The 19,328-nt window shown below is 47.2% G+C and overlaps 1 protein-coding gene across 2 annotated transcripts in view; it reads left to right on the forward strand.

Annotated features, from left to right (window-relative positions):
• DPF3 (double PHD fingers 3) overlaps window positions 1-19,328 on the forward strand; it is a 258,847-nt gene that overhangs the window by 217,214 nt on the left and 22,305 nt on the right. Inside the window, exon 9 of one of the 2 annotated variants that reach the window (XM_032345048.1) lies at window positions 14,586-14,824. The exons of the other annotated variant lie outside the window; for it this stretch is intronic. Within the exon in view, the coding sequence (XP_032200939.1) occupies window positions 14,586-14,824 (239 nt within the window). The remainder of the gene's footprint in view (window positions 1-14,585; window positions 14,825-19,328) is intronic. 2 annotated transcript variants of the gene reach the window in all.

Consider the following 19,328-nt stretch of genomic DNA (forward strand, 5'->3'; position numbering starts at 1 on the left):
CCCTCCGTAGACATCAACCTTTTTGTCCGTAATTGAGAAACAGATCAATACATTTTGGCCACATACTGTTACTTTGTATAATGACCCTCCAGTTATTGGTTTGCTTTATTCTCCTGATCAATTAATCAAACACTTATTGAATGTCTTCTATGTCGCAATCCCATGCTTAGTTTTGCAGGGTATGAAAGAGAAGCAAAGGGGAGTTGAAACAAACTTCTCGGGGGTACTTTCTGTGTACTATCCCCAATAGGCTTCTTATAGATGTTAGCTTGTTAAAGCCATCTATCAGTCTTTTCAAGTTCAGATTCCTATTCCTATTTCACAGATATGGAAGTTGAGGCTCAGGGAGCTTGAGTTGACAATGGCAGTTGTCACAGCAGGTAATGTCTGATCTTTCCAATCGAGGATTTTCTGCCTCTGGCCCTCTCCACTGTTTAAGTCATCTTTTCTGTTCATGGAGAGAGGAGACAGGTGGCTATCATATTATTCAAGATGAGACCATTTATAATTAAGTGCCAAGTTGGTACAAAATGTGAGTGCCATATGGGTTGAGCGAAGGGAGTTTCTGGTGAAGGTGGAAGTAGCGGGACCATGAGTACAGTTGGGGTGAGCAAAGAGAAGACAGGCCATTGAACGTGGGATGTACCTGAGCTAAAGCTCCGAGGTGTAAACTGCACGGTGGCGTTGCAGGCAGAGTGAAGTGAGCCTGAGTGGAGTTGGGGAAGGTCCTGGGCTGTGGAGAGAAGTCAGAGGAATGCACAGAGCAGCCATGTCTTGGTGAGGCTGGATCCACAATGCTGGAAACAGGAACGATGAATGGGATGTTTGGGATGGCTGTGTGAGGACAGCCAAGCTCCACGTCTAGAAGTTTGGGTTCATATACTCTTCCCTACCAGACTGTCTTTGACCCTGTTGTGACTGTGGGATCGTACCCCTTGGTGGGGGTGTGGGGGAAAGAAGAGGTCAGGATTCCTTCTAAATGACCTGTGATGGAATCCCAGTGTAGCCTTTCTTCTGTGTGATGCTTGGCCAATGGAAGAAACGTTCATCTTGCTGAGTATCAAATGATTCCGTGGGCTCTTTCTACCAAGTATTATTCTGAAACCATCTTCTAGTATCTCCGGGTTTGTAACACATTTGAGGAGGAGTGTGGGCTATCCTGAGAGGTTAGTTGGCCCTAGACAGCTTTGTATCTAAGAGACTAAAATTTGGGATCAAATCGATGCGTGTCCTTTTTATCACTTTGGAGTGAGTTGACTTGAAAAAGTGTCCTTTATACCTACCAGTCATTGAATGGAGTTGAGGAAAATCAAGGAGAGGGGTCTCAGATTCTGACCATTGCCCTGGTTTGGGGGAGGGGGGTGCAAGCTCGTTCTGGCCCCACTGCCTGCTTATGCTTAGCCATTTTCCATATGGAGGAATCAAGAAGTCCCGAGATTACAGTTCCTGAGTCCTCACACCAATTTCGACCTCCTGTGCTCATGTCTCCCTGCTTCTTCTCATTGGTGGGTTCTTCACTGCCTCCCAGGGCTGAAAGAGGTGTAGCCCTGCGTGGAGAAGATGCACTGTGAGTCCAAAGAGTAGGGCCATCTTCTCTGAGTGGCCAAGAACGGTTGGCATTTCCACCAGGCTCTCCAGGTTAGTTTCCTAGCAGCCTGGATGAGTTACTGTCCCAGTTAGCAGGTGCATGGGCCCAAACTCAGCAGGGTTAGGTGACGCAGTCAGCATCGCAGGGGTGGGGCCCGTGCTAGACACTAGATCTCTCGTGCATTTGCCTTTGCTTATCATTTGCCTGAAATGTTCAGTGGCACTTGTGTTGTTGCGGGTATGTCCCAAAGTGGCAGAGCCCTGGATGGAGAGGGTCACCTGCTGGCACCGAATTGAAACCCCCGATAGAGGAATATCCATCTTCTGAGAAAAGCAATATGATGCCAGCTTCTGGATCCACCCCTGCCTCTCCCCCTCACCTCCCCACGCTCCGCCCATGCAGACATTTACACAGCACCCGGGCCTCATGTGGCACCGTCTCACCAAACCCTGTCGAATTCTCTGTTTCCTTCCTCTGCCTTTCAACTGTACCATTGTCGCAGATCCGGTAGGGCCGGTGCTGTGCGGCGCAGTGCTAACTGCGGCGGGTGCAATGTTCTGTGTCTGTTTCATGCTGCCACCTACCTCACCTACGTACTGGCTTGCAATTTCACCGTGTGCCCTGCAGAAAACACCCCAGGCCTGCCTCTAATGGCACATTAGGTCCATCACAGGCAGCTCTCAGAGTTGATTTTGCCCTACAGAGGTTGAGAAGGTTGGCTTTAAAAAAGAAGTCCCTGCCTGGTGATTGGCGCAGAGAGAGATCTTCTGAGACAGCAAGTTGCCCTTCCTGCTCCCTCTCCATTAATTCCAGGAAACTCTGCAGCTCGCTCTCCCCTGCCCCCATCCTCTGGGCTCTGAGCTGTGCTAATCACAGCTCATTTCTGCTGCATGCCTCATTTGGGGGAAGAGCACTCCAGGGCTCCCAAAGTATGAACGGGGAAATTAAGGACGGTTGGCCAAATGAGTCACCCTACCGTCACAGGGACAGCCCTCCTCCTCTCCCAGAAGGTCCCCGTGCCTTGTTCCAGGATTTACTGGGAGAGGGTTTCTCCTGGGGCTTTTCCTCTGGACCAGATGGGGTTTTGTATTGTAAAGGAGAGAAGGGACACCAGGCTCCCTGACCAGTCACACGCCATCATGTGTTCTCCAGTCTTGTCACCTCCTCTAACAACCCTGGCATGTTGGGCCCATTTTACAGCTGAGGGAAAGAGGAGGAGGAATGACAAGCAGTGACGTGCCTGAAACCTGGTAAATGCACATGTCTCTTTGATTTCAAAAGCCGGTGCTCTTTTGTTCCTTTCTAACCATTGGCCGGGGAGGGGGCCCTTCTGCATCACCCCCCGTCCACTTCTTAAACCAAGAGCTCTGGGCTTCTGTACACTCTTGTTTCCTCTCCCCCAACCTCCAATGTGAAAGTATACTTTTTTTTTTTTTTTTTTTTTGGTAGGAACGAGAGTCTTGCTGGCTCCTGGGAGAATCCATCCTGGCCGGGAGTCCTGTTACCCCCTGGCCGGTGGGCACTGTGGGTTTAGCCAATATGCTAATGAGCCTACATTTCCCAGCAAGGGCTGACTGGGGCATTGCAAAGCGCCAGCTGCCCTGGCCAGGCTCCCCTCTGCCAGGCAGCTCTGTGGGACCGCACTAGGTGTCTGTGCATCTGTCCGGAGGGGAGAAAGAGCTTCCTCTCAATCCCAGACAGGATACTTGTCTTCTCCTGGGGCTTCTTTGCTTCTTATTACCTCATTTTAAGGCTCCAGGCATCATCTGGTTGATCTGCTTCCAAAGAAACTCATTCTCTGTCTTGGCAAATAACAAAATCCAACCTAGTTTATTAGTCCGATGAACTCCAAGTTCCACGATACCATTTAGGTGAGAATGTGCCATTAACCAAATGAACAAACCTACCTTTTTCTTCCATCCCCCTGTTTGCTTGCCTTTTGTCCAGAGGAATGTTTCTTAGGAGGGTCCTTTTTCTGGGAAAGCCTTTAGAGTTATCCCCGTTGGGACACTTCTCTTACCCAGGAGGCTGTGGAAAGGGAGCTGGGTGCAGAATGGACAGCACCCAGGAATATTTGGGCCCCAGGGTTTTGATGTGCCTTCATCCTTCTGGAAGGCAGGGTCAGGGAGGAGTCAGCTGGCGAGGCCCCAGGGCCTCTTTTTTGCTGTAGTGGCTGAACAGGAGCAGGGGCGGCCCCAGGAGCAGGACGCCACGATTCCAGACCACCTGACTTACACTCCCAGGAGATAGTCCACGCCATAGAAAGACCTAGGAGACCCGGGTCAACCTTCCAAGGGGCCTTGCTGCTTCCTTGCCCCATGGCCCTGGGCTGGTCACCTTTGGGGGCTCTGTGTCTTCAGGTATTTGGAGAAGGGTTTGGCCCTGGGTGGTCCCAGGCTCACTGTGGTGCTGACGGTCAGAGGCTCTGAGGAGACAGAGTCAGGAACCCATGAGGGAGTTAGCTGGTCTGACAGACTAGCTTTGCATTTTAACTGTGGCCTTTTGGAAGTCAAGTTTTTAAGCCACGGGGTGGTGGTTCAGTGGTGGAAGTTCCAGGCCCTGTTCCAAGGGCTTGGGAAAGAGAGATGGCAGTTTGTACCTTACCCTGCCCGCCCCCCCATTACTGGTTATGCTGTGAGAGCCGAGGCCTCCCCTGTCCTCTCTGTCCCCACACCCCTGTGAAACCCCGCCTGCCCAGATCCATCCGTCTCTCCCTGCGTGGAGAGGCAGATGGAGAACTGACTGGGCTTGGTTAGACCAGGCATCTGCCATGTGGCGCCCAGGACCACTGTAGGGGGCGCACCTGCGGAGAAGCCTTGATATGTCACCCAGCTCTGGACCTGCAGAGATCAGGCTCTGTCATCTCACAGGCTGGGCCCATTCACAGGAGGCTGCATTGGCCCCGACTGCCACTCTGTCCGAGGCTGCTGGGTGCAGAGACAGGCCTCAGAGGAGGAAACAGACAGTCGCTGCCAAGATTTCGGAGCTTGAGGAGCATGGAGGCCTGAGGCTCTGGACTCCAACTTGAGTGCTCTCCTCTTTGGACCTCCTCCTCGAGCTATCCCCTCTATGCAGGCTCTGTACCTCCCCTTTTGGTTTTAAGGAGCTAATTAGCTTCTTTGCCTTAAAGCTCTTCCAGTTCCTCACCTTTAACTCTGTGAGGGTCGGGTTTGGAGGTGGCTTTGACCTGATTTTGCCCTGGGGTAATTCAGGAGTGCCTTTAATCCAGGACCCTGGATTAGCTGTGGGTGCTGGGATGACACGGTCTCCCAGATCCTCACCCCACTGCTGACTGCTCCGATTCCCCTCGCACTCCCCAGCCTGGAGTGTGAACAGGGGATGGGGTCGTGGAGAGGAAAGCAGGACCTTAGCACAGGAGGGCAGCCCTCTGACTGGAGAAGCCCCCGGATGCTCAGAAGGTCCAGTGCTCCCTCGAGGGTCGCCCATTGGCCCTTCAGCCTCCTCGTATGAGGAGAAGGGTCTCTCCATGGTCTGTCTCCTGTGACTCAGTGGTGTGGTAGCCGTTGGCACGGATGTTGGGATATGAGGCAGCCGTGCATTGTGCTTCCACCCACTGTTCGCTAGGACATCTTGAGTATATTCTCCCCTACTCTGAGCTTCAGCTTCTGTAAAATGGGGACAGTGACACCTGGGTCACAAGTTATTTCAAGCATTAGAGGAGGACGTGTGTTCAAAGCGTCCAGCGAGCGCTCAGGAAGCAGATTGATAAATGGGAACTGTTCGCAGTCATAGTGCTGAATACTCTTCTGGGGAAGACTCAGAGAGAGTTGAGTTTCTACATCTTTTTAAGAATTCAGCCAGAATTCTTGTTGTGTCTCCGGAATATGTAAGAACCCAGATCTCTTTTCTGGGTTCTTATTTTCGTTCTCTTACCCATTCCTTCCTGCTCTCTTCTTTGTCTCCCGTCTCCCTCCCCACCCCATGTCCTTCACCCTGGATCTACTCGTTTTTCCTCTTACTTCATCTCTCCTCTCTGTTCTCACGATTTCTAGAACCTGTGATCACCTCTTTATTTATTCATGGTCCCACATGCATCCTGGGAGTTCTGAAAGCTGGTGTCATCAGCTTCCCTGCTTGCTATGAGTTCTACCTCCCAGCTCCATGAAGATACTCTAGCTCCCCCCCCAACTGCAGGCTCCACTCCTGGCTTTAGGGTCCCCACCCCTCTTGAGATGGAGATTTTCCCACAGTGATCCTCCGCCATCTTGGATCTTTCTTACTTTTAGTCTTGGAGTTCCCAGCCACCATGGCAGGTGGATACGTGCGTGTGGAACTCAGGGCACAGGTCTGTGCTGGAGAGATCAATTTGAGAATGACACGTGTGTAGATGATATTTGGGGGCCGGTGAGTTTAACTCGATAAAAATAAGGGTCTAGAGTTAGAAAGAAGAGGGGATTCCAACAAAGGAGATTGATCAGGGATAGCTGGGATGGTGGAAGGAGGACAGGAGAGTGCGGAAAGGGGGTGGAGGGTGCTGGCCCTTTCGAGGAGTCAGGCTGAAAAGAGGAGCAGAAACTGGGTCCTTGGTCGAGGGGATGCTCAGTCAGGAAAGATCTCTTTGAAAGACGGGAGCTCTTCCCACGTGTTTGCATGCCAGCAGAACTGTTGACTAGAGAGAGAAATGGATGCCAGAGGAAAGAACAGCAGGAACAGAGTTCTCAAGGAGGCATGAGAGTTTGGGATCCAGGCACCACTGGAGGATCAGCCTTGGGTAAAAACTGGGAGAGTTGGTTTCTGATAATAGGAGGGGCGCAAGTGCAAGGGGCTGCTGGGGGGAGGCGCGTGGAGAAGACGAGACCGTTCTATTTTGATGACAAGTGTATTTTTTCAATGAAATAAGGAGAGTGTGAGGAAGTGATACAAGCTCTGGGAGACTGGAGAAAATGGAAAGGTGTGGGAGAGTGGTTTGCCCAGAGAGATATGGGGGTACTGCCAAGATCTGTGGTGGCCATTTCAAAGGAGGCTGGTCAGCACCATGACTGGGATATAGGCACAGAGCGGGCAAGGCTTGGGCTTAAAGAGAAGGGGGTCTGAAGATATGTGCACAGTTGTGACTTCAAGGACAGACATGGAGTCTCTGGATACAGGTGTGCAAGAAGCAGCACAGGGAGGGTGGTGCGTGGTAAGGAGTTGCAGTCGGAGCTTCCAAGGAGGGAAGGAAGTTGCTGGGGCACTCAGTAATGGTGACCCAGCCTCTGATGAGCTGTGCCCTTCTGGTGTGGGCTCCCCTGTTCTCCTCTTAAGATGGTTAAATAGACGGTAAAATAGAAAATGGTGGAAAGCAATGCTTGTTCTGGGGCTAATTCATTCATCGTTGCAAGAGTGCGGTTTAGTTAGCCTGCAAGGACACTCAATGGTTCGTAACAACACAATGGAAATGCCACCTTAACTCTCCTCCTAACACTGGGGTGGGCACTTGGGTTTGCTCTTATTGACACAAAAGAAATTTTCTGAGCGCTTCGTTGTCTAAGGGGCCTTATCTTGGGGAGACAGTGTATGTTGCCTGTCTGCAGCCCCTGAGAGGAAGCGAGGGCCTCCTGTTTATGCACGGGACCCATGGGTCTCTGGCACACAGAACTGCTATCTGGAAGATGTAGCTTATGCCTGGACACCGGCCAGTATGAATTGATGTCTTTTGCATCCAACAATCACAGGACTGTCTGAAACACTTAAGAGTATGTCAACAGTAGGCTATGAGGTTGAGAGAAATGCAGAATTTCTGGGAATGAGAATAGAGGCTGTTGGTTGGTGCCAAAACAAAGCAGAAGAGTGGTAAAACCTTGCTTTTTCTTTTTTGTTTTTTTAAAAGTGTTTTCCGGTTTAGCAAAGCAGTAGCACATACCCTGTTGCCGTGATCCTCACAATTGAAGGATGAGGGCAGGAAAGGTTCTGGAGCCTCATTCGACCAAGGCGGACTCAGGATCAGAGTAGCTGGTGGACTTGCCTGTGGTCCCATATTCCAGCATCAAGGCATGGTTTGCTGATGTGCGGGAGCCTTGAGGAGAGTCTAGGAGGCAGGGGGTCCCCAAGTGTGGCCCCAGGACTCCCACCCCTGTCAGGATCTGCATCTTCCCTGGTGGTTCTTACGGGCTCTGAGGTGGGAAAGCTGCAGGATCACCACAGTGGCTTTGCTTTGGCGTGAGGACAGGGGGAGACCAGTGACTCTTGCCTCTCTGAAGTCCTTGTGCCCCAAAGGAAAAGAAGAACTTCCACCTCAAGGCAAGGAGCGTGAGAGAGGTGGAGCTGCTTGGGAAGGGGTTGGGAGATTAGGCAGTGTACACGGCAGTAGATAGGAACCAGAACAAGGGTACCAGATATGATCAGCCAGCATGCGGCCTTGGCCACAAAGCAACATTAGACTCACCATTCCTCTTCCAGCCTTGGAACTCTGCCTCTGACCGTGGCTGCAAGGGCCTTCTATGGGAGATCATGGGCATCGTTCCTAACGTCACTCAAAGTGGCCTAGTGTGGGTGCCGAGAGTATGCGCTGGCAGTGGTCCGGCAGTGCCCCCAGCCTCTTGGCACTTGGGTTTCCTTGTCTGCTTTGGTGTTTACAGAAGTGGGGCTGGGCTTGAAGGATGAATACAAATTCCAAAGGCAGGCAAAAGGTGAAGGTGGTTTTTCGTTGATTCTTTTTTTTCTTGAACGAATTACCAGTTTCCCTCATTCAGTGAGAGTTGTTTTGGTGGAGGGCCGGGGAGAGAAGTCAGATTAGAAAGAATGAAGACTGAGTGGGGATCCCAGAAAGAGAAGGGGTGGATTTAGGGCAGGGCATCTCAAAATTCACCGTGCACACGACTCACCTGGGGATCTTGTTAAAATGCAGATTTAGGTTCGTAGGTCAGGAGTGGGTGTTTCTAACAAGCTCCCAGGTGATGCTCAGGCTGCTGGTTCATGGACCCCACTTTATGTAGCTGGAGTGTAGACCATCTGCTTGACAGGTCTGGCTGTGAGTGGGAGCTGAGGGATAGGACAGAGAGACCTTTGTGTGCAGAAGTGTGAAGTGTAAGAAGAGCAGGTTTTGGGGGTGGGGTGGGGAGAGGGAGGAACTCAGCAAGTGTTTTTCTGTGTGGCTGTTGCATGCACTGCAGTGGTAGTTGGGTCAGTGGTCATGAAAGAAGATGAATCTAAAAAAGGCAGTTGTGACCAGACAGCAAAGAGGCTTGTAATGCTAAGGAGCTTAGTTCTCGCCACAGGCAATGAGACACAGAGGAATTACTTAAGGAGGGGTGGGTTGATACCGCAGGGGTGCTGGAGGAGTTTTAAAAACTATTAACCACTATTTTTTAAAAATCTCTTTAAAAAGGATCTTTCAGATCATTTTCTGTGAAAACAGAAGTATGTGGCTGTGGGAATACAGCCTCTTCATCCAACCACCAAACATGGCCACGGTCGGGTTAGTGGTCCTAGTTGTTTGGATGGGGCTCTGACTCTGAGAAAGGGAAACAGGAGTTAAATATTTGACTGGTGAACTGCTTAAGGCTTGAATCCTTAATTCTCACAGGAGGCTTTTAACCTATTAAGCTTATCAGCTTCTGGCTCAGGGGAAGCCACTCTTTTCCTTTTATATGAAAACTCAGCTTGGTAAAGGTTGCTTGGAGGGCGGGGGTAAGAAGGATCCAAAGGTCTCAGCTGTGAGGCTTGGAAGAGAATGTTGAATTGATTAGTGATGTCTGCTGTGAGTATGGGATGGAAAAGTGGCACCTGTGCCACATATTTATCTCTCTCGGAAGGGAAGTTAGGTTTATGGTGACTCTCATTCCTATACTTCAGGAGAACCAGAGCCATATCAGAGATGCTCATTTCATTTTCCTGGTTATGGAATGGGAGTTGACCGCCCCTTATTCAGAAGGGACTTGTGAGTCTTCCAACAGTTATGAGGCTCTGGTCCACATTTACAAACTACCAGCAAACGCTCTCCTGCTGCGGTACTCTAACATCGATGGGTGTTATTATCCTGAATAAACTACTTGTCTTAAAGCATCATTTCTATTAAATCTGAAGACAGATGCTGATACCTGGAAATAGCCATTGATTTGCTTTCTCTTGTACTATCTCAACTCCCTAATTTATCCGGAGGAAAAAATAAAGCCCATGTAAAATCAACTCTTCTAGCTTTCTAAGTAAACAGCGAGATCAATCTTATTCATGAATTTGTTGGATAAATGTTTGCTTGATTATAAGGAAAGGCAGATTAATCTTGAATGAGAATTGGGCTGGTGGAAAATGATCTATGAGCTGGACCGAGTGACCAAAGACGCAGGAGGAGTGCAGAGCTGGTAGTGCCTTTGCGCTGGAGGTCGGAAGCAAATGAAGAGACCCAGACTGTGCTGGGTTTTAATGGAATCCCATGGAGCCCAGGGATGTTTCTCCTTTGAGCAGTGTTGGTTCCATGTGATTCTTGTTTCCTTCTTGCTGAGGGTGTTGAAGGGCATTGGGGACCTTGGGGGCTCAAGGGGCTTTGGTAGGAGGCATCAGGGGAGGCTAGCTGTCACCACCACCATCTTCACTTTCCATTCTCCTGACATCTCAATTTGGAGAGGGAGCTAGTGACTCAGGACAATTGGGAGGTGAAGAGGGAAGAGGGTTGGGAGCAGTTGGTGAGTCTCTTTTGGGACTTTAGGGTGGAGGATAGGGGTGATGGGTGTCGTGACCGCAACACAGTCTGGTGAATGTGAGGAGGAGGACTCTGTCTGTCTGCGCTTTTGTTCTTCTCCTAAATAAAGTGAAAAAGGAACACTCCTGTCCTTTCTTGACTTGACAGTGTAACGGAGGTGTCTGGGCCTGTTATGAAATTGGCTCTGGTGGCCAGACATCTTTTTGTGCTTCTCTCAGAGGCTTTGCCAGGAGACCCGATGAGGGGCAGTCCACTCAGGGTAGCTCTAGGGAGGACTTGGACAGCCGGCTCCATGCAGGAATAACTGGCCAGTAGGACTAAGTGGGATGGTGAGGAGGGAAGAGGGAATGATTCCTTTCCTCTGTAGCCCCTGGCAGAGGAGCTGTAGCTAGTGAGGTCGAGGACCTCTGTTGAGATTCTTAGGAGCCAAAGCCCAGTAATCCCACCAGAGGCTGCTGGCTCACATCTGGCAACCTCCAGGGTCCCTTTGTATGGGATGGACTGGCTTACTCCTGGGCCATTCTTCCCCAGGGATTTCCAGGATTCGTCCCTGAGAGATGGTGAGGACTTGACACCTTGTGTCATGTGAGGAAGCCTGGCTTTCTGAGAGATTTTGCTTGAGGTATGGAACACCGAAGCCTAAAAGGCCTTAGGGGAGAGCTAGTTCAACTTTGGGTGGTACAAATTGAGCAGGCAGAGGTACAGAGAAATTCAGTGACCAACATCATTGTGCCTTAGCCAACATCTTGTGAATAAAAGGGGGAAATGCTGTTATATTTAACATCTCAAAGTAAGAAGCTGAAATGATGCTGGGCAGCAGCATTTGGGTCACCTTGGATGTCATCTTGGAACATCTTGGAACATCTTGGAACACCACTATGTAGTGAGAGACCGCAGGGTGAAATAAAGGGTCCAGAGGACTAGCAGGTGCAGACATGGATGCTAACCTAGCCTGTCTCCACTGCTTGCTGGCTGCCTTAGCCACTCTGAGCGGCAGTTTCCTCGCCTATGAATCAGAAATATTTATACCTGTCCTGTCTACCTTACAGGGTTGCTGTCCTTGCAACAATGAAATCAATAGTTTCATCAAATGAAACCATGACTAGAAAGCTGCTTACTTGAAAACGCTAGGAGTAACGATCATTTAGCTATGTGAGCACTGCTCCCTTTTGGCCAAAATACTGGCTATAGGTGGTTGCTCTGCTCATATAGTCTAGTGAACTTCCGGGAAGTCCCTGACTTTCTAAAATGGGGGACTCGTTCCAGGGAACCTGATCAGAAAGGTTGTTGGAGGTGAGAAGTGGGCTCAGGAAGGTGGAAGGAGGGTGGAACAGGGTGAGGGTGAGGCAAAGGAGTAGAGGACAAGATGAGAGGCCAAAGGCAGCAGCTTGTACGGTGGAGAAGGGCTCTTTGGTCCACACGTCCAGCAGGAAGCTGTGGATGCGCTCCCATTGTGTTGTGAGTTTTCACACCTACTCATTTCTTTTTGTAGTCACCCCTACATCATCCCTTAAGTTATCTTTGTTCCCGCTCTTAGCTCTTTTAAAGAAGATTTATTTAAAAAACAAGACTCTCTTTGGAGAAGAGGAAATGAGATAAAATCCCAAACCCTACTTCTGCCTTTATTATTCAGCCCTGGGCCTCACTGTGGCTGGGATCCTGCCTAGGCAGTAGTCCTATCAAATGTCTGGCTTTTCTAGAGCCTTCCCCCCTGACCCCTTACTTTTCCTCCTTTGCCAGTTTATTAGTTATCTCTTGCTGTGTAACAAATTGCTCCCAAACTTAGCAGCTTAGAGCAATAAACATTAGCTCATAGTTTCTGAGGGTCAGGAATCTGGGAATGGCTTAGCTGCATGGTTTTGGCACATGCTCTTCCTTTTTTTTTAAAATTATTATTTATTTTTTATTTACATATAATGTATTATTAGCCCCAGGGGTACAGGTCTGTGAATCGCCAGGTTTATACACTTCACAGCACTCACCATAGCACATACCTTCCCCAGTGTCCATAACCGCACCACCCTGTCTCTCTACCCCTCTCCCCCCAGCAACCCTCAGTTTGTTTTGTGAGATTAAGAGTCTTTTATGGTTCGTCTCCCTGCTGATACCATCTTGTTTCATTTATTCTTTTCCTACCCCCAAGCCTTCCATATTGCCTCTCAACTTTCTCATATCAGGGAGATCATATGATAATTGTCTTTCTCTGATTGACTTATTTCACTAGCATAATACCCTCTAGTTCCATCCACATTGCAAATGGCAAGATTTCATTTCTTTTGATGGCTGCATAGTATTCCATTGTATATATATACCACTTCTTCTTTGTCCATTCATCTGTTGATGGACATCTAGGTTTTTTCCATAGTTTGGTTATTGTGGATATTATTGCTATAAACATTTGGGTGCACATGCCCCTTCAGATCACTACATTTGTATCTTTAGGGTAAATACCCAGTAGTGCAATTGCTGGGTCATAGGGTAGCTCTATTTTCAACTTTTTGAGGATCCTCCAAGCTGTTTTCCAGAGTGGTTGCACCAGCTTGCATTCCCACCAACAGTGTAGGAGGGGTCCCCTTTCCCCACATCCTCGCCAGCATCTGTCATTCCCTGACTTGTTAATTTTAGCCATTCTGGCTGGTGTGAGGTGATATCTCATTGTGGTTTTGATTTGTATTTCCCTGATGCCGAGTGATATGGAGCACTTTTTCATGTGTCTGTTGGCCATCTGGATGTCTTCTTTGCAGAAATGTCTGTTCATGTCCTCTGCCCATTTCTTGATTGGATTATTTGTTCTTTGGGTGTTGAGTTTGAAAAGTTCTTTATAGATTTTGGATACTAGCTCTTTATCTGATATGTCATTTGCAAATATCTTCTCCCATTCTGTCAGTTGTCTTTTGGTTTTGTTAACTGTTTCCTTTGCTGTGAAAAAGCTTTTGATCTTGATGAAGTCCCCAAAGTTCATTTTTGCCTTGTTTCCCTTGCCTTTGGTGATGTTCCTAGGAAGAAGATGTTGTGGCTGAGGTCAAAGAGGTTTTTGCATGTGTTCTCCTCAAGGATTTTGATGGATTCCTGTATCACATTGAGGTCCTTCATCCATTTCAAGTCTATTTTTGTGTGTGGTATAAGGAAATGGTCCCGTTTCATTTTTCTGCATGTGACTGTCCAATTTTTCAAACACCATTTGTTGAAGAGACTGTCTTTTTTCCATTGGACATTCTTTCCTGCTTTGTTGAAGGTTAGTTGACCACAGCGTTGAGGGTCTATTTCTGGGCTCTCTATTCTGTTCCATTCATCTATGAGTCTTTTTTTGGTGTCAGTACCATACTGTCTTGATGATGACAGCTTTGTAATAGAGCTTGAAGTCTGGAATTGTGATGGCACCACAATTTCAATATTTCTTTTTCAATGTTCCTCTGGCTATTCGAGGTCTTTCCTGGTTCCATGTAAATTTTGGGATTATTTTTTCTATTTATTTGAAAAAAATTGATGGGATTTTGATAGACCATAGAGTTGAGGGTCTATTTCTGGGCTCTCTATTCTGTTCCATTGATCTATGTGTCTTTTTTTGTGCCAGTACCATACTGTCTTGATGATGACAGCTTTGTAATAGAGCTTGAAGTCTGGAATTGTGATGCCACCACAATTTCAAAATTTCTTTTTCAATATTCCTCTGGCTATTCAAGGTCTTTCCTGGTTCCATGCAAATTTTGGGATTATTTTTTCTATTTATTTGAAAAAAATTGATGGGATTTTGATAGGGGTTGTATTAAATGTGTAGATTGCTTTGGGTAGCATAGACATTTTCATTGGCACATGCTCTTTCCTGAGATGGTGGCTGGACGTTGGATGTTTGAGGCTTGGCTGAGGCTGAAGGAGTCACTTCTAGGCTTGCTCACATGTTGTGGATAGGCCTTCATTCATCTGCATTCATCTCAGGCTGTTAGACTGAGGGCCTCACTTCTCTGCTGGTTGTTGGCCAGAGGCTGCTCTCAGTTCTTTGCCATGTGGACCTTTCCATTGGGCACCTTGTAATGCAGCTTCTGACTTTATCTAGAGTAAGGTGGGGGGAGGGAAGCAGGGAGAGTTGGGCAGAGGGAGGGAGAGACCAAACAGAAACTTGAGTTGTCTTTTTATAACTCCAAAGTTGCATATTGTTACTTCGTCTTTTATGGTTATTTGTTAAAATAAATGAAGTCCAGCCCACATTCAGTGATTGGGGAATGGCCTCTACCTCTTGAAAAGAGGAGGATCAAAGAATTTGCAGGCATTAAAAAAAAAAAAAATACCACAGCCACCAACATTGCTGCCTGGTGGTCATTTCCATCCTCCCCTCTCCTCACCATTCTGTCTGACTCACAGGGCTGTTCTCCTGCCTGTGCCACCAACTTCCCTCCTGGATCTGGGCATTTCTAGAAAATATGAAGGTGCACTTGACCAGACTCTGGGCTGTGAGAGAAGCCTCCACCAAGACCTGCCCCAGCCTTGCAGGCAGGGCTCTGAGACCAGGGACTGAAGAGCTTCAATCCAACACCAGAGAGAAAGGATTGGTTTCCAGAGACTTGATGCATCTCCTGGGACAAAGACGGAAACTGATCCTGGTAGGGCCTAGCTTTGGCCCTGGAACCTCCATCAAAAAGTGATCCATGCTATCAGTGAATGGAATCAGATATTCCTAAGACTATTTCATATGGTACTTCCAAGCTTGAGAGTGAGGGACAAAGCCTGTGGAAGAAGCATGTTGTGAGAGAATCTCCTTGTGAATTCTTCCCTCTATAATGCTGAAACCATCCAGTCATCCAGAGAGGTGCCTGGGTCCACCATTCCCAGAGACCACTTTATCTCGTTTCAAAGACCGGTAGCTTGCTCGGGGTAACATACTCACTTTGGTTCTTATGTTACTTTATCTCTCACTTGATGCCGTGGCCCACCCTTCCATTTTTTCTCTCTCTCTCTTTCTATCTTTCTTTCTTTCTTATTCCCCTTCCTTCCTTCCTTCCTTTTGACATTTCCTTTCTTTTAAGATTTTATTTATTTGTCAGAGAGAGGGAGAAAGAGAGAGAGAGAGAAAGAAAGAGTGAGTGCACAAGCAGGGGGAGAAGCAGGAAGAGGGAGAGGCAGGCTTCTGCTGAGCAAGAAGCCTGATGCAGGGAGCCTGAGGCAGGCCTCGATCTCAGGATCCTGGGATCACGACTTGAGCTGAAGGCAGATGCTTAAGAGCCTGAGCCACCAGGCATCTTTTTTTTTTTTTTTTTTTTTTTTTTTTAATGTGTTCTTCTCCCTTCCCTTTTCTTGGATGCCATTAAGGGCTCTCTCCAGGCTCTCCTGGCCCTTTTGTGACCACATTATCTATGTCTTTTTCACTGAGTTTTCTTCTTGCTGCCCTGTGATGCCTTCAGTTCCATTGGTTACCCTCCCCCTCCTCCCAAGGAGATCCTTTTGACCTTTCTCTCTGTGATCTTTCCCCAAGTATTTCACCAAGTACCAAGGCTCCACCTACCACCCACACTTGATGATTTCTAAATTGACATCTCCAGCCTGTCCTCTCTCCTGAACACAGACTCGTATTTTCTCCCTGACACCTGAACATGTTCCCCAAATGTCTCATCTGCACAACAGAGGTCATGTGCTGAAAGTAACTCTGTACCACTCTCTGCAGGCCCGCCATCCTTATCTCAGCTAAGGTGTGGCCCACCCACTCTGCGGCCCAACTTGGGAAACTTGGTGTCATCCTTGACTCCTCCCTTGTGCTCACACCCTTTGTCTAGCAGGCATCATGTCTTGTTGACCAGTTCTACCTCTCAAATATTTCCCACACTTATCCCCACAGTTATAAGACTGGTTCTCTACTAGTGCCCCAACTCTGAAGCCTAAGCTCCACATTAGTAGGAGCTTGTGTCTGTGTAATTCATTGTTTAGCACTTCCCACAATGCCTGGCACATCATAAGTGCTCAATAAAAATTTGTAGAATAATTTTTACTGGATATTATAACTTGTCTTCCTTCCTGGGGTTGATCCTTGCATCGGTCTCCCTGCTTGGTGGGAAGCCTGCTTCTCCCTCTCTCACTCCCCTGCTTGTGTTCTCTCTCTTGCTGTCTCTCTCTCTGTCAAATAAATAAATAAAATCTTAAAAAAAGAATCTCTGAGGATTCCTCAGTGCCTACAGAAGCAAATTCAGATCTTCATGCCTGCATAAGGGAAAGACTTTGACCGTCTTTCTCCTTACACTTTTAGCATCATCTTTTGCCACTTGCCTTTTCTTCTGCTTTCCTTGAGCCACACTGTTTTGCTTAAGTGGATCATGTACTTTAAATTTCCTGATAGTTCTTCTCCTTGTAGTGCTCTTTTTTCCTCTCTCTCTCTCTCTTTTTTTTTCTCCCCACTTAGAAAACTCCTCTTGGGGCACCTGGGTGGCTCAGTGGGTTAAAGCCTCTGCCTTCGGCTCAGGTCATGATCCCAGGGTCCTGGGATCGAGCCCCGAATCGGGCTCTCTGCTCAGTGGGGAGCCTGCTTCCTCCTCTCTCTCTCTGCCTGCTTCTCTGCCTACTTGTGATCTCTGTCTGTCAAATAAATAAATAAAATCTTAAAAAAAAAAAAGAAAAGAATACTCCTCTTCATCCTCCAAGGCCCAGATCAAATATTATCTGCTCTCTGTGTCTTTCCCCAAGTCCCCCATTATTTATTCCTTTTCCATCTGTAAGCATTTTATTTGTTCTCCTGTTACAGTGCTTAGTATATTGTATTATAGTCATTTAAAAAAATATGATAGTTATTTGTTGCTGTATAACAAATTACCCCAAAACCTAACAGCTTAAAACAATAAACATTTATTATCTCATAGTTTCTGTGGGCAGGAATCTATATGGTTTAGCTGAGTACCTCTGGATCAAGGCCTCCCATGAAGTGGTGGTCAGCTTGTCATTTAGGGCCATGGTCTCATCTGAAGGCTTGATGGGAGAGGATCCAATTCCAAGCTCACTCACATGGTTGTGACAGGATTTATTTCCCCCCAGGCTATTGGACTGAGGCCTCCCCTTATTTGTCGCCATATGGACTTCTCCATAGAGCATCTCACAACATAGTAGCCGACTTCCCTCAGAGTAGTTTTTGAGAAAACATAAGAGAGGGTTCCAATGATGCAAACCACAGTCTTTTTCATTACTCAGTGTTAGGGGGAAATCCCATCACTTCTCATATTCTGCTTGACAGAGGTGAGTCAGTAAGTCTAGCCCACACTTAAGAGGAGAGAATTACACAAGCTTATAAATACCAGGAGAGGGGAAATTTTGGTGGCCATCTTACAGGCCACCTATCATACTTCCTAAACTTGAGCTCCTCAAGCCAGAATCCGTGTCTCATTTTTCTTTGAAACTTCATCATTTAGCACAGTTCCTAGCAGTTAATAGGTGCTCAATGAATTTAGTCAAATTAAATAGAATTATCTTTCAGTAAGAACCTGATCACATCAAGTAAACTGCAGCCAGAAGAACCCTCAAAAATAGAATAAAAATGATTTAAAAAATAAAATGTAAAACAAAGTGTCACAAAGGGTCACAGGCATACTCTCAGTCCTCTGCTTCTAGATACTTCTATGATTGCCTCCCTGTTTCACATAGAAAAAGACAAAAAAGCAAGAAAGTGTCTTTTTCCTTTTGGCTTAGTACAACTTTGAAATATTTTTGAAAGAAATAAATAATACCATCTCAAGGTCCTCAGAGAATTCAAGAACTTAGACTACTCATGAATCCATCTTCCGATTTATGGAAGATTGGCAGCTGGAGGATACAGGTAATCACGTGTTGATGAATCACTGTTCTTTTCCACCAACTATCTATCAGTTACACCACAAAACCCTCAAGAAGGAAGCACAGGGGTTACACAGGGATTAAACACAATCTGAGCAACAGTTTCTTCAACAGGCTCACCTTTCCAAGGAAAACCCAGAGTCTTTAGCCAAGGCCCATGGCTAGATGCTCCTAATGTCCAGAGGGGCCTGAGATGCACAACCAATGTCAGGGATTCTTATCTGATATTGATGTTGGGCCCTGGAAAGTGATTCAGTCTGGCCTCCACACACTTGTGGAACAAACCTCACCCTCAGATGGTTGTCTACAATCTCAATTCCAGCTAAAGGTTTGAAAGAGTCAACCTGAGTTGCTTCATTCCAATGGTTACATTTCCCCCTCTGCCCAAAGAGGTCCTTTCTATTTTTTACTCTGGGTCTTTCCTGAGTATCTCATCAAATGCCACAGCTTCATCTACCACCCACACCTGATGAGTTCTGAATCTACATCTCCAGTCTGTCCTGTCTCCTGAATATATGTTGGTGACCCTCTTCTTCCACTGCTTGCCAGGCAGTACCTGTGCCCTGTCCCATGACCTGCTCAACCCAGATCTAATATTCTTCATGGATGAAAACTCTCCCAAGGCCCCTGCCTGCAGATTCATTGACAGCACATCTGATTAGTGCAACTTCTTGCATGGATGTAGGCGGTGAGGTTGATGAGAAGTGCTTTAGGTTTCTAGACTTCTTTTGCTTTCTTTCATAGTATTGAACAAGTACTGGGCTCATCCAGTGAAAAAAGAGAGGTGAATTCTAGCAGTACTAACTTCTTATTTTAATTTCCTTCCTAGTTTTTTTTTTTCTCACTTTTGAGTTTTAGCTGGTGAACTTTAGAAGACTTGTTTATCCCACCAACCAGATGGGCAATTTGGGATTAATGGTATCTCTGAAAATACTGTTCATGAGTGGCATAGGAAGGGCCACAGCTTTGTGGATAGCAGATTTTTATCCTTTCATTTAGTATATTGGAAAACTAACACTCACAGAGGCAAAATGACTTGTCCAACAGACTCAGAGGCTGCAGTAGATCTCAAATTGTGGTATTTATCCCATGAGGTAGGATTTGGTTTTTCTCATTGCTGTATTCCCAATGCCCAGAAAAGTGCCTACCACATTTATCTATTCAACAGATACTATTAAGGGAATGAGCAAATGGATAAATCATCACTGGTCCTCAGGTGTGGTGATGAATTAGGGATGCTGGTATCATTACTATGGCTCTTGACATCCTAATAGCCCCATCCTAATGGCCCCAACCTGG

This window comes from Mustela erminea, chromosome 5 (genome assembly GCF_009829155.1).
Source record: "Mustela erminea isolate mMusErm1 chromosome 5, mMusErm1.Pri, whole genome shotgun sequence".
Lineage (NCBI taxonomy): Eukaryota > Metazoa > Chordata > Mammalia > Carnivora > Mustelidae > Mustela > Mustela erminea.